This window comes from Anopheles gambiae, chromosome 2 (assembly GCF_943734735.2).
Source record: "Anopheles gambiae chromosome 2, idAnoGambNW_F1_1, whole genome shotgun sequence".
In the NCBI taxonomy this organism is placed as follows: Eukaryota; Metazoa; Arthropoda; class Insecta; order Diptera; family Culicidae; genus Anopheles; species Anopheles gambiae.
In genome coordinates, this window is record NC_064601.1 from 60,682,417 (window position 1) to 60,702,290 (window position 19,874).

The following is a 19,874-nucleotide window of genomic DNA, read 5'->3' on the forward strand; positions in this document are numbered from 1 at the left end:
GAAAGTTCAATTTACTCAGAATAACAAGCTAACAAGTTTGTGTATAAATAAGCACTGTGCCGTCTTTCTTCTATGTTGCAGAGGTTCTAGTCCAAATAACAGGCACCTTGTACGGTAAGAGGGACAAACAGAATTACGAGACCACGGGAGACGGTAAAACAATGAACGAGTGAGCTTGCGTTGAACCGATTCTAGCCTATCTATTAAATATTGCTGTGTCGGAGTCCAAATAATACTAGCGAATTGTAAGGTAGGACGGACAATTGCACAATACAGAGCTTTTATACTGAATGGATCTTTGAAGTCTTTCGCAACACGCAAAATGAATCCTAACAAACGGAAGGATTTACTCATAGTATTTACAATTGTATCGAAATTATTGTATCGAAAGTATTACTTCATAGTGGTTCTGTAACGTTATTCTACTATCTAAATGAACGCCTAAATCGCGAATCACATTTTTACGCGGCACTGATCTATCATCAATTTTATAATCGTAAACAATGGGGGTTCTTTTTCTAGTGTAGGATATAACAGAGCATTTCGATATGTTGAGACGCATGTGTAGTGACCGGAGGAGGAAATATGCTTTTCGGATCTCATTAATACGCCACGCACTCAGTGGCGGATTATAGGTATCGCGGGCCCTAGGCCGTAAGACGAGTTGAGGCCTTCTGTAAATTTTTTTGTGACGGGGGGGGGGGGGGGGGAGTGCTGACCAATTGATTCGCCAGCCTCGGGGCCCCAACGTTCCATCCTTGGGGGCCCTTGTCGCTACTCGGTACTCTGTCCATACGGCATACTATAAAATGGCGATCTACGAGGCCCCTAAATCGGCGGGCCCCAGGCGACCGCCTAGTCCGCCTACCGTTAGATCCGCCACTGAAATCAACGCGTATCTTTGGCTATTATTGCCGAATGGACTTCCAATTTTGTGTTAATATGTCGATCTCTATATGCTCACTGGTATTGAATAAATGAGAATTATACATTTTTCATTCGTAATTCAATTTATGAAGCTCAAATTTGTATCTCTGAATTTCAGAATCACCAACCCGGGTGCGTCATAATTTAGCCGAGACAGCTATGTATCATTTATCATGTAAGAGCGGGACATTTTTAACATGGTGTGCGTAATAACCTTAAGTTAAATCGATGCAAGATTTCCTAGGCTTGGGGTTGGCCCTAGGGTGGGGGTCGGTACAACGATACTCTCCCGCTTCTATACAAACTACAAGACGCGCTCTCTCAATGTTCGCGACCATGCGCGAGCATCCTTTCGTGTGCTTGTGTTAGTTTCTTTCATGTTGCGCTGTGTGCGTTTCTTTCGGTCAGCGATCGTTCACACTCGCTGCGTATTTTTTGGTTATCTAAAGCTAAACAAAAACACAAACACACTCTTAGGTCTTTTTTTCATCACTTTAATTAAACTTTTATACCTTATGTTGGCACGATATCGACCGCGTGTGATCGGACAGGGAACAGTAATGTTTACAAACAATTAAGCTGACTTGACAACTTGATCTAATACCTAAAATACCCGGTAGATGGAGTACAAGATTCACAAAGAGAGATAACACGATTAGATTGTGCGACAACCAGATCTCCGTAATTAGGGCCAATTAGGGAGCAGGTCAAATAGGGTCAAGTAGCACAGCTGATCGAGGAACAGGGCGCCATCGCGAAACGCGGTTAGTAGCAAAAGTTAACCCAGAAAGAACAAACGAATTTTTAAACTGCGCAATAAATAGAAACATACATAGCCAGTTCTAAAAACGTCTACCAAGCTACTAATAATAAATAGATAGCTACATCCGTAGCAACAGGAGCGTTTTGTGCTGCACCTCGCTATTTGTGACAACGCAACGGGATCTCAACAAGCATGACTTGGAACCGTGTGCATTCAAACAAGGCTTGCATGAAACCTTTTTTGTCACAACTTGCAACTGTTTTTGCAAATTAATGTGTCGTAGTGTATTACAGACTTCTGTATGTTCTCTTTTGTTCTGCATTTGACACTCTTTATCACTCACGCATTTTTCCGGTCGCGAGTGTATGTTGACGTGCGGATCGTGATGCGGTTCGGAGGGTCGCCGCGTCATCACAGAATTTTTGATACAAATTGCTGCATCCACGACTGCCACTGTCGTAGGATTTGCAAGTGGCTTCTCGGTGTACGCGGATTCACTAACTCGAACAGCACTTGTTGTCTCGCTACGCTGATGCTGCTGGTGCTGATGCTGCGGCTGCTGATGCTGCTGCTGCTGATGCTGCTGCTGTTGCTGCTGCTGATGCTGCTGCTGATGCTTGATCTGTGCATCGGTCACAGATCGAATTGATGCCCTTTTTTCCTCGAGCTGAAGCCGAATCTTTAAATGTTCGAGCTTTAGGTTAGCCATTTTGAGCTCGTACTCTTTTATGGCCATCTCCCGTTCTCGCTGATGCACTTCCATAAGCTTTTCGAGTGCCGCTTGCCTAGACCTTTTATGTTGCGCTGTTGTCGGTGAATTTGTGGTAGGAGGCCTTTTTGCAGCATGGAATGTAGTGGGCTCTTTTTCCTCTGTAGCCAGCTTATTCGCCGAGGCTTCGCCCTCGCTATGAGCTGCTCTTTTGGCTCTTTTGTCGCCTTCGCAGCTTTCAGCAGGCACCCCAGTCATCGCAATGGCTTATTTAGAGGACTTTAGACGGCCCATCTCCTTAGCTTCGCACTTTGCCACCTTCATCACACACAAATTGCACCAAGATTTTGACATCACAGTGACGCCGACACACCCGTAATGGTACCACTTTCTGCACTTTTCGCAAGGCACCATATCTTCCACGGTGTTATGCCGCTCGCAGCCACCACAATCAAATCCGCGCTTGGTCATCGCGAACACTTTTATAAAAATAACTTGCGTTAGAAAATTTCGCACGATTTTTTAAATGTTGCTACGGATGTAGCTATCTATTTATTATTAGTAGCTTGGTAGACGTTTTTAGAACTGGCTATGTATGTTTCTATTTATTGCGCAGTTTAAAAATTCGTCTGTTCTTTCTGGGTTAACTTTTGCTACTAACCGCGTTTCGCGATGGCGCCCTGTTCCTCGATCAGCTGTGCTACTTGACCCTATTTGACCTGCTCCCTAATTGGCCCTAATTACGGAGATCTGGTTGTCGCACAATCTAATCGTGTTATCTCTCTTTGTGAATCTTGTACTCCATCTACCGGGTATTTTAGGTATTAGATCAAGTTGTCAAGTCAGCTTAATTGTTTGTAAACATTACTGTTCCCTGTCCGATCACACGCGGTCGATATCGTGCCAACACGTTAACAATACATGATTTCACACATTTACGTACGGTAACACACAATATTTTACTTTTAAAATAGATCGCTCCATCGGTGCAAACGTTGAAGTGGCCCACGTTGATTACTGTAAAAAAGGTACGAAATAATGCTGCGTGATGTATATAACATACATTGCGATTCAATCCCGCAGCTTCATTTCAATGCGCACAACACTTAAACTTCTTTTGGCTCAACAACCTTCGTCGGTCAAGGCCTGCCTGCCTGTACCACTTGTGGGCTTGGCTTTTAGTGACTTATTGATTTTCTCCCATAGCAGGATAGTCAGTCCTACGTATGGCGGCACGGTCCATTTGGAGCTTGAACTCTTGATGAGCCTGTCGTTAAGTCATACGAGTACGACTGTACAACGAGACCGGCTACACTTGAACACTTCACAAAATTATTACACCAAACGCTCACGACTTACGACGCGCGTCTACACGCTGCGGATCCTTGAGCTGTACTGACGATTTCGGGTAGTAGCAAGAACGAGAGCAAACAGAGAAACTTTCAGGGCTGCAGTGCAAAGGAAACATCGATACCAGCACGACGCTGCAAACAGATAAATCTTAGCACGCTGGCCGAAAGTAAACGCACACATTTACACATTTGTAACTGTGTTAGTGCCAACACTGTGTAGAAACCAAAACGCGCACTCTCCTCCCTGTGTTTCACACATTTTCTTCTTGTTTCTACGTTCCCGCGCCTGTAAATCGTTCTCTCTTTCTCTTTGTTTGTAGGGTAGGTTTTTACGCACACCATGTTAAAAATATCCCGCTCTATGTTTGTAGGAGGATCAACTAAGCTCATCATCGGTTACGGTGTATACGGTATACGGTATCACTATCGGTTTGCAACAATACCCTAAACTGTTGACTTATTCCAATATTCAAAACCCCGGATGGTTGGGGCTATAATAATACTTACGATTGATGCGTGAGCTGGCGGGTTTTGGGTTTTGTTGGCGAACGTTCATCTGTAAAAGAACGAAATGATGAATAATTTTGAGCACACACACACACAAAAATACACCCAACCTCCCTCTAAGCCAATTCCTAGGCGACTCAAAGCAGAAGCCTCCCGTCAAACATTGCGAGGGTTGCAAGGAGTATCATCTGCTCGAAATCTTATGGTATTTTCAATAATCTTTGTTTTTTCTTCAGTAATTATTTTTCCTGCAGTGTTATTTATCAAAAAGATCAGTCTTTCAATTTTTGTAGATTTTTTCAAAATAAAATGTTAAAATTCATTTTTTTTTCAAAATAAAATATATATTGAATTCAAAGATCTGCCACAAGAAGTTATGGGAGATACGAAACAAGTATAAATTCTCAGAATGAAGCAACTGTCAAACGTCGTCACATTTGGGAGGTGACGAAAGTAGATTACTTATTTAGGAAACAGTTCGACCTTGGTAATCCCGCAGTGCAAGTGACAGCGATTTGCGAGGGCGCGCGAGGGCTCGCACGCCATACAAGTTCACTGCTCCAGAGCCCTCGCATTAAAGAGCTGGCGAGCCTTGGAAGTGTCATATGAGCGAGACAGCTGTATGTCAAGTGTATGGCTATCTCTTTCTGGCAAGAAAAAAGCTCCAAAATGCAACGGTGTTGGTGGACAAAATTTAAATGGCCAAAAATTTTGACCACACACACTCTCTCTCCCGATGCCTTCCCCTGTCCTCTCTTCCTTCAGGCCCCTTCCTCTTATTTGCGCGCGCCGCTCGCTTGTGTGCGATAGCTCATCAGCTGGTACTGGTATATGGTAGGGTTGTAGTTGTATCTTGAATTGGCGATTGGTACATATATATGTAGTGTATTTGGTTTTACCTGTGACCTTGACGATGCGAAAGCCGGTCAATTCTGGTGTTGAAGCAATATTTGTGCTATGCTGGTGGTTGCCGTTTCGTGCCGTTTCTGATGTGGCCATTTGATCGCCATGAGGATCAACGGTTATGAAGCCAATTTCAAACGAGCGAAAGTGAAGGAATAATTCTGTACCGGAAATTTGATTTTTTATCAAGTGTGATACTCCAATGTTGATCTCAACCCGATGTAAGCTGGTTTTAACGGCCATATGAGATAATGTACTCATGTGTTAAAAAATGTCGCTTTTTTTTCTTTCCTGATATTCCCGAAAATTGACCCATAATTCAAATACGATTTGACTATTTTCATTGATTCCTCATACAACGCATGGAAAGAGGTAAACTGGCTTCGCCAATTCATTCATCTCCGCTCCCAACCATTCATCACCCGAACCACCCACAATCTCATCATTCCATCCACATGCAACGACATTTCCCTCTTCTTTAACAGCAAAGGTCTCAACCGAAGCTTCTACAGACTGCTGCTTTCCATTTTCCTGTTTCTTCTTCTTCTATTTGCCGTATCCATCTACCCGGTCATGCCAGCCAATGCAAGCTTTAGCGTCTTTTTTTAGTACCACACACCCGGCTGGCCAGTCCTTACTACGAGGGGACCGTCTATATGAGGCTTAAACCTATGACGGGCAATATATTATCATCCTTTATGTATCCAGTGTCGGATCTAACGGTAGGCGAACTAGGCGGTCGCCTGGGGCCCCGCCGATTAAGGGGCCCCGTAGATCGCCATTCTATAGTATGCCGTATGGACAGAGTACCAGCGACAAGGGCCCCCGGAAGGATGGACGTTGGGGCCCCGAGGCTGGCGAATCAATTTTAGAGCCTGTGACTGATGATCGTAGGGCCCCCCGACGGCGTTCAAACTCCCAACAGCCATTTTAGTGCCGCTACCACCTCACCCCCCCCCCCCCCCACGGACCACCATTTACCATTTACAGGGGGCCTCAACTCGTCTTACCGCCAAGGGCCCCCGATACCCTTAATCCGCCACTGTATGTATCCTGACCACTCTGACCACTCTCGGTTCCGTGTCAAGATCCTCATTGAGCACATCACACGCTGACAGCGCCTTTTTCAACGGTGAGCCCTCAGGATCGGGCCGTGATCCGTGCACATCAGTTTGAACGTGTAACCAACTGATAATAAAACGTTAGAAACGGAATCTCTCATCCGCAGGTACCCATCTTCTACCATCTGTTACACATTCTTTGACACGCCAAACAGCTTCCTTTTGTCTGTCCTTGCGAACGACTATGGGCTGGATCGTTCACTACCATGACATGGCCAACCCATCGCGGACTGGCGAGTATGGTGCGCTACAAGCTACCAGATCCACCTAGTTAATCCAATGATAGACTAGCCGCATCCTTGCTGTTGGGGTTTGTAAAACAAGAGACGAGGCAAAGTGACATGCGTAATCAAAAAGCAGTCCGCAAAACATCCAGATAAAATAAACTAGTGAACGTGCATACAAACCTTCTAACAAACTAAACATATGTCATCATCTTTATTCCCCCTTTAAAAATGCGTAGTGTTTTATGAGAATATAAACTAGATTTATTTATCTAAAATGTAGTGTAAAACCCGCACATACGAGTGGATGCCGCCCCTTGACACACACGCGCGTGTCAAAACACTTAACTTAAAATTATGTATATCGATGTATGCCTTAAAGCGTACTTAAGTCTAATCTTAACTCGTTAACATCATCACAATAACACTATTAACGTGACGTCGTATAGATGTGCGAAAGTGGGTTAATGTTACCAATTTGCCGCTGGAGATGAGTGTTAGTCGCCTTTCCGGAGTTATTCGGTGGCATGTTGGTGCTGCCAGCGAGCGGCCGTCGATGAAATCGATACACCTGAGGGAATATAAAACATTTGTTTTAGAGAGAAGATAAAACAACAGATCTAGATGTAGCGATAGTGCATCTAAAAGGAACTCACCTGTGGGATTTTTTCTCCTGCCAGGAAATTTGACCGCAATCAGTAGTGCGGTCGGTTCGGTCCTGTTGCTGCTGCAGCTATTGTGAGGCAGAGGATAATGATCCAAAGGGTTGCATTCCTGCCCCGAACGTTGTTAACGAGCGCGCTCGACATTGTCTCACGGCGCAATCGGGGCACCCGGTGCCGGCTGGGCCTCTAGCGTGTTGTGCTGGTAGAGCCCGACTCGTCGCCGTACAGCTTCCGGAGGATGTTCTTAAATGGTTCCTCGTAAGCCCACGTTCCAGGATAGAGGAAAATTGGCTGCAAAAAAGGAATAAACACCATGATTAGCATCCTAGTCGGTAGCTTCGCCAAACAATCTTCTTCTTCTTTCGTGGCCCACTTACAACTTACCGAATCATATACAACGCAACGTACAGTCGCAAACACCTGCCGCAGGCCCATATCATTTCTGCATTATATCTGCAAGTTAAAAGAGGCCATATTCTATTAAAATAATTTTTCTTTATCATGATAATCGCTGGATAACACTTACCCGCTGTCTTGTGCTGTGTTGTTCACCACATCACTTTCCTACGCCGGTACATGCACGTAACGCTTCCGACGGAGCCAGCACGCATTGGGCAGGACTTCTACCACTAACTTTTGCTAAAATGGCACTTACTTACGTAAAATTAAGACCTTAATTATTAAAAAAACTTACCAAAATTGATCAGCCAACAACACTGTTTACGTTTTTTTACACACACAACTTGACTTCTACAGTGACAGCAGCCGCATAGCACCAACACAACGAAAGCAGTCAGGCGAGACGTCAGACGATCTTAGGCGAGGGGTAGAAAGGAGATCGGTGGTGAGGGACGTGAAAGCTCAGCTCGACAGAATCGCTATAGGAGGAAGCGAGGCAACTAGACTAGACTAGATAAATTAGAGCGAGAGGTACCTCACCAACCCTCGCATTGTTTGCCGGGATGTTTTCATAGGGGTTAAACACAGCATTTAATGGAACCCAAACCGCACACATTAAGATACGAATAAAATGAAAGCAGCTAATAAAATAAAGCTTGTGTGAGAAAACCTCACGAATGTTCATCTACGTGGTACAACTCGTTTTCTTTCCCGAAAATTACAAAAACTTGTGCCGGTTATGAAAATGAATGCGACTCGTTCAAATGTCCGTTTGCTACTGTATATTCAATTGTCAAGAGTTCATTACATAATTCATTTTAGTTCATTCTGTATCCTTATCTATGCCTATGAATTCATTTCCTATCTCTAAATTTAGTTCGAATTTCGAATTCGAACTAATAAATTCAAATGATCAATCTCCAACATTCCGGCCACCAAAGAAAGTATTTCTTTAAACATTCAGAAAATACAATTGAAAAAAATAATAAGAAAATGAAGAAGTATCTCGATCTAACTTCGCCTCAGAGATAGCAAATGTTGTGCAAGTGTGGTGTTGTGTTGTACAAGTTGCAAGTGTCGATCTGTCACTTCGTGTATCGTGTCGTGTGTATGTGCGGTGTGGTTGTTTACCAATGAATGTTTGGAAGGATTGCCAATCTAGCTGCTGCGCGTACTATCTCCTTTCCTGCAGCTGTACGAAGTGTTACGGCTCTAACAACGCCGTCCTTTCCTGGGTGCAATCGTGTTATTCTACCCATTGGCCACAAGGTAGGTGGTATATTGTCTTCCTTTATGATTACCAATTGCCCTTCTTCTAGCGACACTGGTGGAACTATTAAACGTTTGGCCCGGGCCTGAAGCTGCTGCAAGTATTCCGGATACCAACGCGACCATATATGCTGCATATGCTTTTGCACCAAATCAAATTCCTTCAATCTATTGCCTGACACCTGACTCCTATCAACTTGTGGCAACGCCAGCATGTTCGACCCTACCAAAAAATGACCCGGAGTGAGCGGTTGCGTGTCCGATGGCTCACTAGAAAGCGGAATCAGGGGTCTTGAATTTAAGCATTGTTCGACCTGCGCTAGCAATGTTACCATTCCCTCCTGAGTGAGGCTCGTACTTCCTATCGTGCGAATTAGGTGCTGTTTAGCGGATCGTACAGCAGCTTCCCACAGTCCTCCGAAGTGTGGCGCTCGAGGGGGAATAAACTTCCACTGAATTTCTTCATTGGCACACCAGTTGAAGATTTCGATGCGTTCGCTATTGCTGCACTTAAACATCTCGTAGGGGCGATGAAGTTCGTGTGCAGCCCCCTTAAACGTAGTAGCATTATCCGAATGCAGTTCCGCGATTTTGCCTCTGCGAGCCACGAAGCGCCTTAGTGCTGCCAAAAATGCCGCCGTGGTGAGATCATTCACCAACTCAATGTGGACCGCTCGTGTTGCAAAGCACACGAAGATGGCGATGTATGCCTTGGTGGGACTTCTATTGCGAACAGGCGACTTCAGCAATACCGGACCGCAATAGTCCACACCACTGACAGCAAACGGTCTCGTGGGTGTAACCCTTGATGTCGGAAGATCTGCAACGGATTGTTGTACCAGTGTAGGTTTGGCCTTGAAACACTTGTGACACCGATGGAAAACCAACTTCGTCAAATTACGGCCACCGATTATCCAGAAGCGTTCACGAAGTATGGATAACAAGTGTTCCGGACCGGTGTGCATATACTTCTGGTGATACGCGACTGCCAACAATGCAGCGAGTGGGTGTTTTGCAGAAAGAAGTATAGGATGCTTCGTGTATTCTGCTATTTGTGCGTTGTGAAGCCGGCCACCAACACGCAGGATTCCCGCCTCATCAATAAAGGGGGACAACCATTTCAGCTTCGAATTGCGCGGTACATCCTTGCCGGTTTTGACCGTTTTTAACTCGTCCGCAAATGAATCTTGCTGAGCTAACCGACACAACTGCAGCTCAGCTTGGATGAGTTCGTCTCGAGATGGAGGTGCAATCAATATAATCATGTCCTGAATCGAAGCATGACCCTTGGCTGTCGGTGACGTAATTGCGGGTTTCGGTGTCCTCATGCATTGCACGAAACGTAAACAATACGCCATGGTTCGACGAAGTTTGAGGTAGGTTGAAAACCGTGCAAACAGCTTATTGTTGAAATCGTCCTCCATCGACATTGCAGCTATTCGTGATTGTGTAACCCGTTCTTCTTCTATTGATGCCGTTTCTTCAATTGCAGGTTCTCTTATAGGCCATTCTTCCTGTTTGCTGCTCAACCAATGTGGCCCATGCCACCATCGTTCACAGGATTGCAATTTGTCTGGTAGTAGACCTCGCGATGCATCGTCTGCTGGGTTGTCTACACCAGGAACATGCCTCCAGCACTTGATCCGGGTTTCTCCTTGAATTTGTGCCACCCTGTTGGCAACGAAAGGCTTCCACCTCCGTGGTGCTGAATTGAGCCAATGTAGCACGGTCATGGAATCAGTCCAAGCGAAAGCATCGTATTCACCGTTGAGGGACTGACTGACCTTCCGGAACAGTTGCGTTGCCAACCGCGCTGCACAAAGCTCGAGTCTCGCTATAGAATGTGTGTTCGACAACGATACTACTTTAGACTTAGCTGCCAACAGCTGCACCGATGTTGTCGAATCGTTTTCTGCCCTGACGTAACAGCAAGCACCATATGCCACCTGAGAAGCATCCGCGAAAATGTGTAGCTGCACGTTTGTTGCTTGCCGAATTGAAGTGTAACGCGGAATGCGCACTTCCCGAAGTGAATGCAGCTTGGAATGAAATGCCGTCCATTCCTTTTGGAGATGTGATGGTAGCTCACGATCCCAATCCCACGGCTTCCCGTTTTCCTGCAACTTCCACAGCTGTTGCATAAAGAGCTTAGCGATGATAATGGTTGGACTAAGCAAGCCCAGCGGGTCTAAGATTTTGGCGATGTAGGACAAAGCTAGCCTCTTTGTCAACATCGTCGCAGCAGTTGGTAGATCGATCCGATATCGCAGCATATCAACTGCTGGCTCCCAAACCAGACCAAGCGTCGATACAAATTGGGGATCTTGCCATTCATGAGTAGGAAGGATGGCAAGGTCTTCTGAAGGAATGCCGATTAGTGCTTCGGGTACGTTCGATACCCACTTCTTCAACACGAATCCAGCCTGCTTGAGCATCTCGGAAATCTGCCTTTGCATTTCAATTGCATCTGCCAACTCGTCTGTTCCCGTTAGCAGGTCATCCACATAAAAATCGTGCAATACAGGATCCACTGCTCGGGGGTATTGCATCTTGTGATCGAGAGCGATCTGCTTTAGCGTTCTTGTTGCTAGAAAGGGTGCGCAAGACGTGCCATATGTAACCGTTTGCAGTTGAAACGTCTGAATCGGCTCTGCGGTGTTTCCTCTATACCGAATGCGCAGGTATTCAGTGTCGCGAGAATCGTGGAGAATTTGGCGATACATTTTCTCAACGTCTGCTGAGAGTGCGACTGCGTGAGACCGGAAACGAACGATGATGGTGAACAGATCGTCTTGGATCACCGGCCCAACCAGGAGTTTGTCGTTCAAGGAGTAGCCAGAAGATGTCTTGCACGACGCGTCAAAGACTACCCTGACCCTGGTGGTTGTGCTCGATTCCTTAAGCACCGCGTGATGAGGGAGATAGTAGTGTTCACACGAATCGTCCACCGGCTCGGTGAGTTGTTTCATGTGGCCTAAGCGCTCATACTCCGACATGAAATTACTATACTCCTCCTTCATTGCAGGGTTAGACTTGAGCCGCCGTTCCACCGCTAGGAGACGACGATCAGCGATTGCTTTCGATTCTCCTAAAACGACATTCGAATTAGGATTTTGTGGTAAACGTACGACATACCTGCCAGATGGGTCTCTGGTTGTAGTAGAGATGAAATGACGTTCACACATGTCTTCCTCCAGAGATAGAGCGGGCTCGTCGAAGATGGTCTCGCTCTCCCAGAACCGCGTCAATATGGCTTCCAACGAACTGTCGCTCGTTGCCATATTACACACCCGATGTTGTTGAGACGAATGCGTTGTATTTCCTGCTACCGCCCATCCAAACTGCGTTTCTACCAACCATGGCAGACCCGAACCGAGAGATTGCTTACGTCCGGTATGCAGCTCCCAGAACGTATCGCCACCGATGACCACATCGACCTTGCCTGGGATGTGATACGTGGGGTCTGCTAGCGTTACCTCCGGGATGTTCCACGAAGACACGTTGATTGGTGAGGTGGGAATGTCCGCCGAGGGTGTATCCAGGATCAGAAACTCCAATGGGGTGGTGAATTGAAGGTTCCTTGAACGAACGATCGCCGTGGTCGAACCCTTTATCTGCTGCCTTGAAGTTCCGATGCCAGACACTGATACATTAACTCTCGCTCGAGGTGTCATGAGCTTCCGAGCTAACGTATCCGAAATGAAGTTGGACATAGAGCCCGAATCCAAAAGCGCCCGTGCCTCATGTTTCTCTCCATAATCGTCTACGATGAACACAATAGCCGTCTCGAGAAACACTATATCATCATCTGATTGGGCTGACAAAGCGACTGTAGGTTGTTGTGGTGGTTGATGAAGCAGCGTATGATGCCGTTCCTTGCACGAACGGCAAGAATACTCGGATTTGCACGATCTCACTTGATGGGAACAACTGAGACAATTCCAGCACAAACCTTTTGACCGTGCGATTTCTCGCCGCTCCTGAGTATTTTTGGCTAAAAATACCGGGCAATTTCGAACCAGGTGATGATCTGCACACTGCAATGGACAGGTCACTTGTTGACTGGTCGATGAAACGGGAGTATTCCTTTGCACAGAAGCAGCGTTGGTTACCGACCGCCGTGGTGCGGTGGGCCGATGTGCCCCGGCCACCTTGATCGGAGCCACAATCCGATCGCACGAGATACTCTGGCTCGATTTTAGGATTCGAATTCGGTCTTGCAGGAATTCGATCAACTCGCTGTACTTGTCCTTCTTATGCACAGAATGCCTTTCCCACGCCAGAATGGTCTCATTGTCCAGCTTCATCAGCAACATGTTGGACAAAGGCGTGTCCCATGAGTCGACAGGTTCGTGCAGCTTCTGCAACCCATTCACATATCGCACGAATTCATCTACCAACGACGTCAAACCATCGACACTTTCTGTTGCAATCGCAGGTAGGAAATGTAGCCGTCGCCAGTACTCGCGAATGAGCATCCGTGAGTTGTCGTATCGCTTAAGCAGCGCAGCCCAGGTAACAGAATAGTTTTCCGTGGTCAGAGTAACATGTTCGAAGGGAACCGCAGCGTCACCTTTCAGGGACGAAAGTAAGTACTGCAGTTTTGCAATTGGCGGCAGCTCGACACTTGCGTCAATCATCGCGACAAAGCGATCGCGGAATGACAACCACTTTGTCGAATCACCGTCGAACGTTGGTAATTCGATTTTGGGAAAACGAATGTTTGATGTATTTGGCCGTCCAAACGCCAGGGTTGAGTTAGCCAATAAGGAGTCGTTGAGCGAATTGGCTTCCTTCCGTTGGTTTTCTCTAAGGAACGATTTTAGCCGCCGGCAGCGCTCTTCCATATCGATCCTGTCAGTAATACAGGCTTGAATCGCATCACTAGTGTCGTCATACTCTTCCAGTTTTGCCACCGCGGCAAAAAAGTCCTGTCTGTGTTGCTCCAAACCCTCCATAACCTCCGGGATTTCACCTACATTTTCGGGTTTGAAGTTCTGCTTAAAGCGCTCCAGCGCCTTAATGTTTTCCACTGCGACGAGTTTTTTGTGCTGAGCAGATTTTATCTTCTTGTCCATCTTAGCTTCCGTCAGATTTTCACGATAATGTCGATAACGCGATATGAACGTTCACGGAACTGTAGCAATTCGAATTTACGCGGGAAAAATAAACCACGATTCACGATCACGAAAATTCGACCGTTGCCCTTGCTGCAGGGCTAATGAACTTGAACGAGCGCGAGAATTCGAAATGGCGCGAATGATGACTTGCACCGTGCTCGTGATGCGGAGCGTTCCGAATTTGCCGTTGCTCTTGATGCAGAGCGAAAGAAAACACTTAGCACGCACGTATCCGGTTCGAAGGACCAAAAATGTGAGAAAACCTCACGAATGTTCATCTACGTGGTACAACTCGTTTTCTTTCCCGAAAATTACAAAAACTTGTGCCGGTTATGAAAATGAATGCGACTCGTTCAAATGTCCGTTTGCTACTGTATATTCAATTGTCAAGAGTTCATTACATAATTCATTTTAGTTCATTCTGTATCCTTATCTATGCCTATGAATTCATTTCCTATCTCTAAATTTAGTTCGAATTTCGAATTCGAACTAATAAATTCAAATGATCAATCTCCAACAGCTTGGCTGGTCGATCTATCCTGTACAGATATTCCCAGTCACAAAACGGTGCTACAACCGTTGGGATTATGACCACATGTCGTGAAACTGCAAAGGCCGGAATAGATCCAAGCTAAATCTTCAATGTAGAGAAGAAGTACATAAAGCCCGCAGCTGTACTAAACCAGCCAAGCTCCTCACTTGCCCTGAAGGCAGAAATTTTCACCAGATAGGACGGGATAGGACGGACGGGTGTACATTAACAAGGAAAGCATGGAAGTAATCCAAGTCAACCTTAACCATTGCAAAGCAGAACAGCATATTTTGTGGCAAGTGGTGGCAGCAGAAGAAAAAGGAGATGTAGCGGTTAATTATGTGCCTTACCAGGCGCTCACACGCACCATGAATTGGATCGCACACAAAACCACCAGCAATTTCGGTCATGGAAAGAATCCCTGTACAAAGCTTGGTCTCCAGTAAATTTGAGTCTTGTCATCGCTTTAATTTACGGAGTCGACTTTTGTGGTTGCTATGCTCCCCTTAGCTGGGAGCATGACTGATTTGTCATCATGCTGGATAATCTTACTGCTGAGTTAGTGGGAGTCCAGTTGTTGTTGCAGAGGACTTTAACGCCTGAGCAGTAGAATGGAGTAGCAAGCACACTAATAGCAGGGGTGATGCAACGCTGTTTAGTCTAGCTCGGCTAGATGTAGTACTATGCAATACTAGCACAACTCTGACATACAATAGACACGGCAGGTCATCTATTATAGATATCACCTTTTGTAGCGCACTACTAACTCACAACCTGAACTCACGAGTCAGCGAAGCTTAGATTCTCAGTGACCACCGTATGGCTCGCTATACTGTAGGAAAAATTGATGACAAAGCTTTAGCATCACATAATACTACGTGTGGATGGAGAACTCAGTTTTTCAACAAAGCACTGTTTGAAGCAGCGCTTACATTTGGTGATTTCGCAGATGTCGGAAGTGCATCTGACCTGGCAAATAGGTCTGGCCAGGGCATCCGATGCCTCAATTCCAAGGAAAAAAACATTCAAACCAAATCCGTCGTTCGGTATATTGGTGGAACCAGTCTATAAAGAGCACCAGAGATGCACGCTGTGCTGCACGCAGAAAACATTTGTGAAAGCCAGATCTGATCTCAAGAGGGAAATTAAGAATAGCAAGAATCGCTGCTTCCTAGATATGTGCACAGAAATCGCCCACAATCCCTGTGGGTCCTGCATTCAAGGAAATAATACACAAAACGAAGCCCTTCCACAAGCTTGTCGAACAATGTCCCTTAAAGCTTCGGGGTATAATACAGCAACTGTTTCCAGTCCACGACCCCCTAATAGCCACGGAAACGGTAGAAAAAATGACATGTGGATGCAAGAAGTACACCTCAAAATAGCACATGTGAAAACTGATATTATATATTTATACTGATAAACAGTCAGAAACACATTAAAAAAGCAGACATTGTTGTAGGGGCAGTCCGCATTCGGTCTGGTATCTGAAATATTTGGAAGGCATAATTGATGATCGGTTGAACTTCCATAAGCATGTTGGGCCACGCTTGCAACAAGGCAGTGAAGATCGTCATCTCGCTCGTCTCATTCATGCCCTACATGGGTGGTCCAGCTAGCTGCACAAGACGACTCCACGCCGATATAGCAATTTCTGCACTGAGATACGGAGCGCCAGTATGCGCGCATATCTTGAGGCAAAAGCAACACCAGAGTTCTGTTAATAGAGTCCACAGACGATTGACTATACGTGTTACCAGAGCCTGTAAGACAATTTCTTACAACGATATATGGTTACAAGTGTCTGTGGGATCGCAAGCATGATGCCTGAATGTCTGACCCTGGTTGAATTCCTGTGCATGGGTGCTTCAGGATCTATCTGCATCGTTTCCACCATGCCTCCTGTCCCAGATGCCCTCTATGTACGGTTGCAGAAGAGACAGCTGAACACGTCCTGCTTTATTTTCCGAGATCCCCGAAACATATAGTGCTGAATTTGAGACCATGCGGGCAATGGTGCAAAAGCTAATAAACCAATCGAGGGTAAATCAATCAGCGGCTTGGTCTTGCCTAAGTGCGTTTTCTCGTTCCTGCGAATGCCAGATGTGTGCCCTTCGTGATAAACCGTGAGGGGCCTAACGTGTATGTGCTAATTGTGTAGTGATTATCGTGAACCTCTTGAAAAAGGTCCGGGTGCCACAGCACCGCCCCTCGCATGAAGTAATATTGAAAGGTGACCCCGAGGCGTGAAACGGCTTATACATATTTTCCCGTAGATCTCGAAACGGCCAAGTAAATTTCTTTCTCCCTCAACGGATGGGCACAGTTCAATGGGGAAGCAAGAGGACGAACAAAATAGGCGATGCAGTGCTTGAGAATTTAGCCCGATTGAACGTAGTGTTGGGAAATGTCGGTTCCTCGATCGTAGATATCATGTTCTGCAGTCCAGTCCTAGCCTGGAATCTAAACTGGTGAGTGTGTAAAGTGTTTACCCTCAGCAACCACATGGTAGTTCGCTACTCAATACACAAAATAAATGATTTAATAGTACTACCTGTTACGAGCATCTGAGGCTGGTTAATAGAGCCAGAGTTTGTAGCTGAACTTTCTAAGCCATGTGACATTACAATGCCTAGGAGGAAACCCCCTTGCCATGTACGGCGTCCAGTATACTGCTAAAACGCTACGATTGCAAAGCTTCGGGATGTATGCACTAAGGCGCGAAAAAAACTACAACGAACTGGACATCTCCAGCAATGAAGGAATCTCTCAGATTGCATTCCAGGTCAGGACTAAAGAGAGAGATAAAAGCAAGCAAAAGGCGCTAAGCTTCTTTCTGGAACTCTGCACTTGTTGAATCGTAGAATCTCAATTATTAGGGATCAGTCGATTTGGTTCGATGGTCTTGAACGCATTACATAACCTAGGTCCAAAGCTCAACGGTCCAAGTCGGTCAAATTAATAACATCAAAGAAGTTTAGGTAGCCGCGACTGTATGAGGCAAATAGAAACTTATGTTTGCACCATTGCTTCCAATGACACATTACATCCAATGATTACACATAGCAAGATAGTCAGTCCTGCGTATGGGGGCACGGTCCATATGGGGCTTGAACCCATGACGGGCATGTCGGTGATGTTAAGAACTATTCCAACACATTTAACGTTGTTCGCTTTTCTAAAAGCACTACGTGGCCCAAGGTTGTAGCGTAGAGGTTATTCATAACACCACACGTACCTGTCCTACGTCCCAGGTGACAACATGAGGAGGCTGACTGGGTAAAATACAAAATATGACAATTCACATTACCTTTAGATGATCCCCCTTCCCTTACCCGATTTACAGCGACAATAACAAACGCAGTGTAGCAGATTTACTGCTAACAGTAGGTCACATCTAACTTAGCATTGCCAAAAGCCAGGTAAAAAGACGTTAACCACCAGAAGCGCAAGCGCATAGCCAGCAGCCAGGTAAAGAAACGTTAAACACCAGAAGCGTAAACGTTCTCGTGTTTTACCCCAGAACATAAATAAGGAAAACGCGCCACAGATAAGCAATTAAACTTCCGTAAAACTCAGGCATAAACAGGAAAACGTTCGCTACATCCACAATGCACGGATAGTTGATAAAACACAGGCACGCTAGGTATAATTTAAGAAACACCTGTAAAAACCCAAACCCGGAAAACCAAATGAAATCTCACATTTGACAAACATCTGGTTGCCAAATGTGTCACAACTTTCACACCATCTCTCTTATAAATAAAGGTCGAATTGATGGCGAAGTCAGTTCACCTTCCTTAGACACGTAGATCACTCGTGTTCTGGTGCATCTCACCAATTTGCAGATTCCGCCGAAGGCTCTGCCCAATTTGATAATCATTTTTGGTTATCAGCTGTTCAGTCAGTTGACCGATCAGCATTACCCTCATCGAAGTAAAGTGCACGTTTGCACTAGTTCCACCCAACTTCTCCCACGGTGTCCGATTCCGCCTCGGTCATCAACTCGACGCGCAAGGTCGATCCAGTCCGCGATTCCGCCGACGTAAGAAAGTGCTTCTTTTCGAACTTAGCGTAAGTGTGAACGGGTTGACGTAACCGATACGCGACGAATGTGTATACATTTTGGTGTCGCGTTCCGTACGATCCCCTTCCTCGTCCCACACCCCTTTCACTGCGCTCCGCGCATTGACTCGCCGAAACGGTTTGAGAAGCGCGGCCGAACCTACCACATGGCGACCGTGACAGTCTCCGAACCTACCACATGGCGACCGTGACAGCGTAGCAAAAACAAAGCTACAAGAACGTTAAAGTGCAGTGGAAAAAATAAAAAAATAAAAAGTGCAGTGCTGTGGAGAAAAAGTTATACGCAAAGTGCGGTGCGTGGAAAAAAAATACAGTAGAAAGAAAAAGGTTAAAGAATGAACGGTGTCAGTTTTTACCACATAACCATTATCGTGAGAACTCAATACAGTGCCCCAATAATCTAATAAGCAATAAAGTGATCTTTAATCGATTTTTAACAAAGTGCGAGTGGTGCAGTTTGAGGCATAAGGTAACACCAAACGCGGGAAATAAATAAAAACGTTCCAAGTGCAATCTAAAAGTGGCACAAGTTTAAAAGTTAGCAAAAACACATCGTTGCGCACAAGTATCAAGTACCCGAAAAGCAGTGCAGGAAGTGAAATCGCAGTGTCAGTAAACTGAAAAAAGTAGAGAGTGTGTATATTTATTCTGGCATAACACATATAAGCTATGGGTCACGACAACTCAAAACCGGAAACAAACGTTAAGGGCAATAACGACCTCACCATCGTTCAGACCCAAAACATACACACTGAACAACACGAGGCACACGAGTTCAAACTTAACCTGATTTTGGCTCGCGTTGATTGTTATTGCAAAAGCGCTCAAAATAGTGTACAAAATAGTGAAAAATCAGGCGAAAGAACAAGCTGTAAAGATGTTGTCTTTACCTAAAGAAATAGTGAAGAAAGAAAAAAAGAAAAAAAAAACATTAGTGAAGTAATAATTCGGATATAAAAGACAAAGTGCCGATCAAGTGTTCATCAGACGACAACTACAAGCCGCAAACCAGGAAGACGCACACTGCCCACCTGCAAGCCGCCGTAGCCGCCCACCTACAAGGAAGTCGTAGCCGCCTACAAGGAAGTCGTAGCCGCCTACCAGGAAGACCAAGCCGCCCAACCAGCAAGCAGCCTACCAGGAAGACCAAGCGCCCACCAGCAAGCCATCCAATCCAATCCAAATTTCGACCAAACGACTAAACTAAAAGAAATTGTTAGGAGACAAGAACTTATTTACAGATCCCTACAGCAAAACAAAGGGAACATTAGACAGTGCACATTGGCCACATACAGAT

General features: G+C 45.6%; 2 protein-coding genes and 1 long non-coding RNA gene across 3 annotated transcripts in view; 1 reads left to right on the top strand and 2 right to left on the bottom strand.

Annotated features, from left to right (window-relative positions):
• LOC133391662 (uncharacterized protein DDB_G0283357-like) overlaps positions 1-4,199 on the top strand; it is a 39,244-nt gene extending 35,045 nt beyond the window's left edge. The window contains exon 4 of the mRNA XM_061647231.1: positions 4,123-4,199. Coding sequence (XP_061503215.1) covers positions 4,123-4,199 — 77 coding nt within the window. The remainder of the gene's footprint in view (positions 1-4,122) is intronic.
• Positions 4,200-6,747: 2,548 nt separating this feature from the next.
• LOC133391402 (uncharacterized) lies at positions 6,748-8,221 on the bottom strand. The gene is made up of 4 exons (XR_009764902.1): positions 7,698-8,221; positions 7,556-7,624; positions 7,163-7,462; positions 6,748-7,077 (listed from the first exon to the last, which is right to left on the bottom strand). It is a non-coding gene; the product is annotated as an uncharacterized LOC133391402 (long non-coding RNA).
• Positions 8,222-9,062: 841 nt separating this feature from the next.
• Positions 9,063-14,345, bottom strand: LOC133391666 (uncharacterized). Its single transcript, XM_061647259.1, has 2 exons — positions 9,198-14,345; positions 9,063-9,109 (listed from the first exon to the last, which is right to left on the bottom strand). Exons 1-2 carry the CDS (start codon positions 13,915-13,917, stop codon positions 9,063-9,065), a joined length of 4,767 nt encoding a protein of 1,588 aa, XP_061503243.1. The 5' UTR covers positions 13,918-14,345.
• Positions 14,346-19,874: the final 5,529 nt, after the last annotated feature.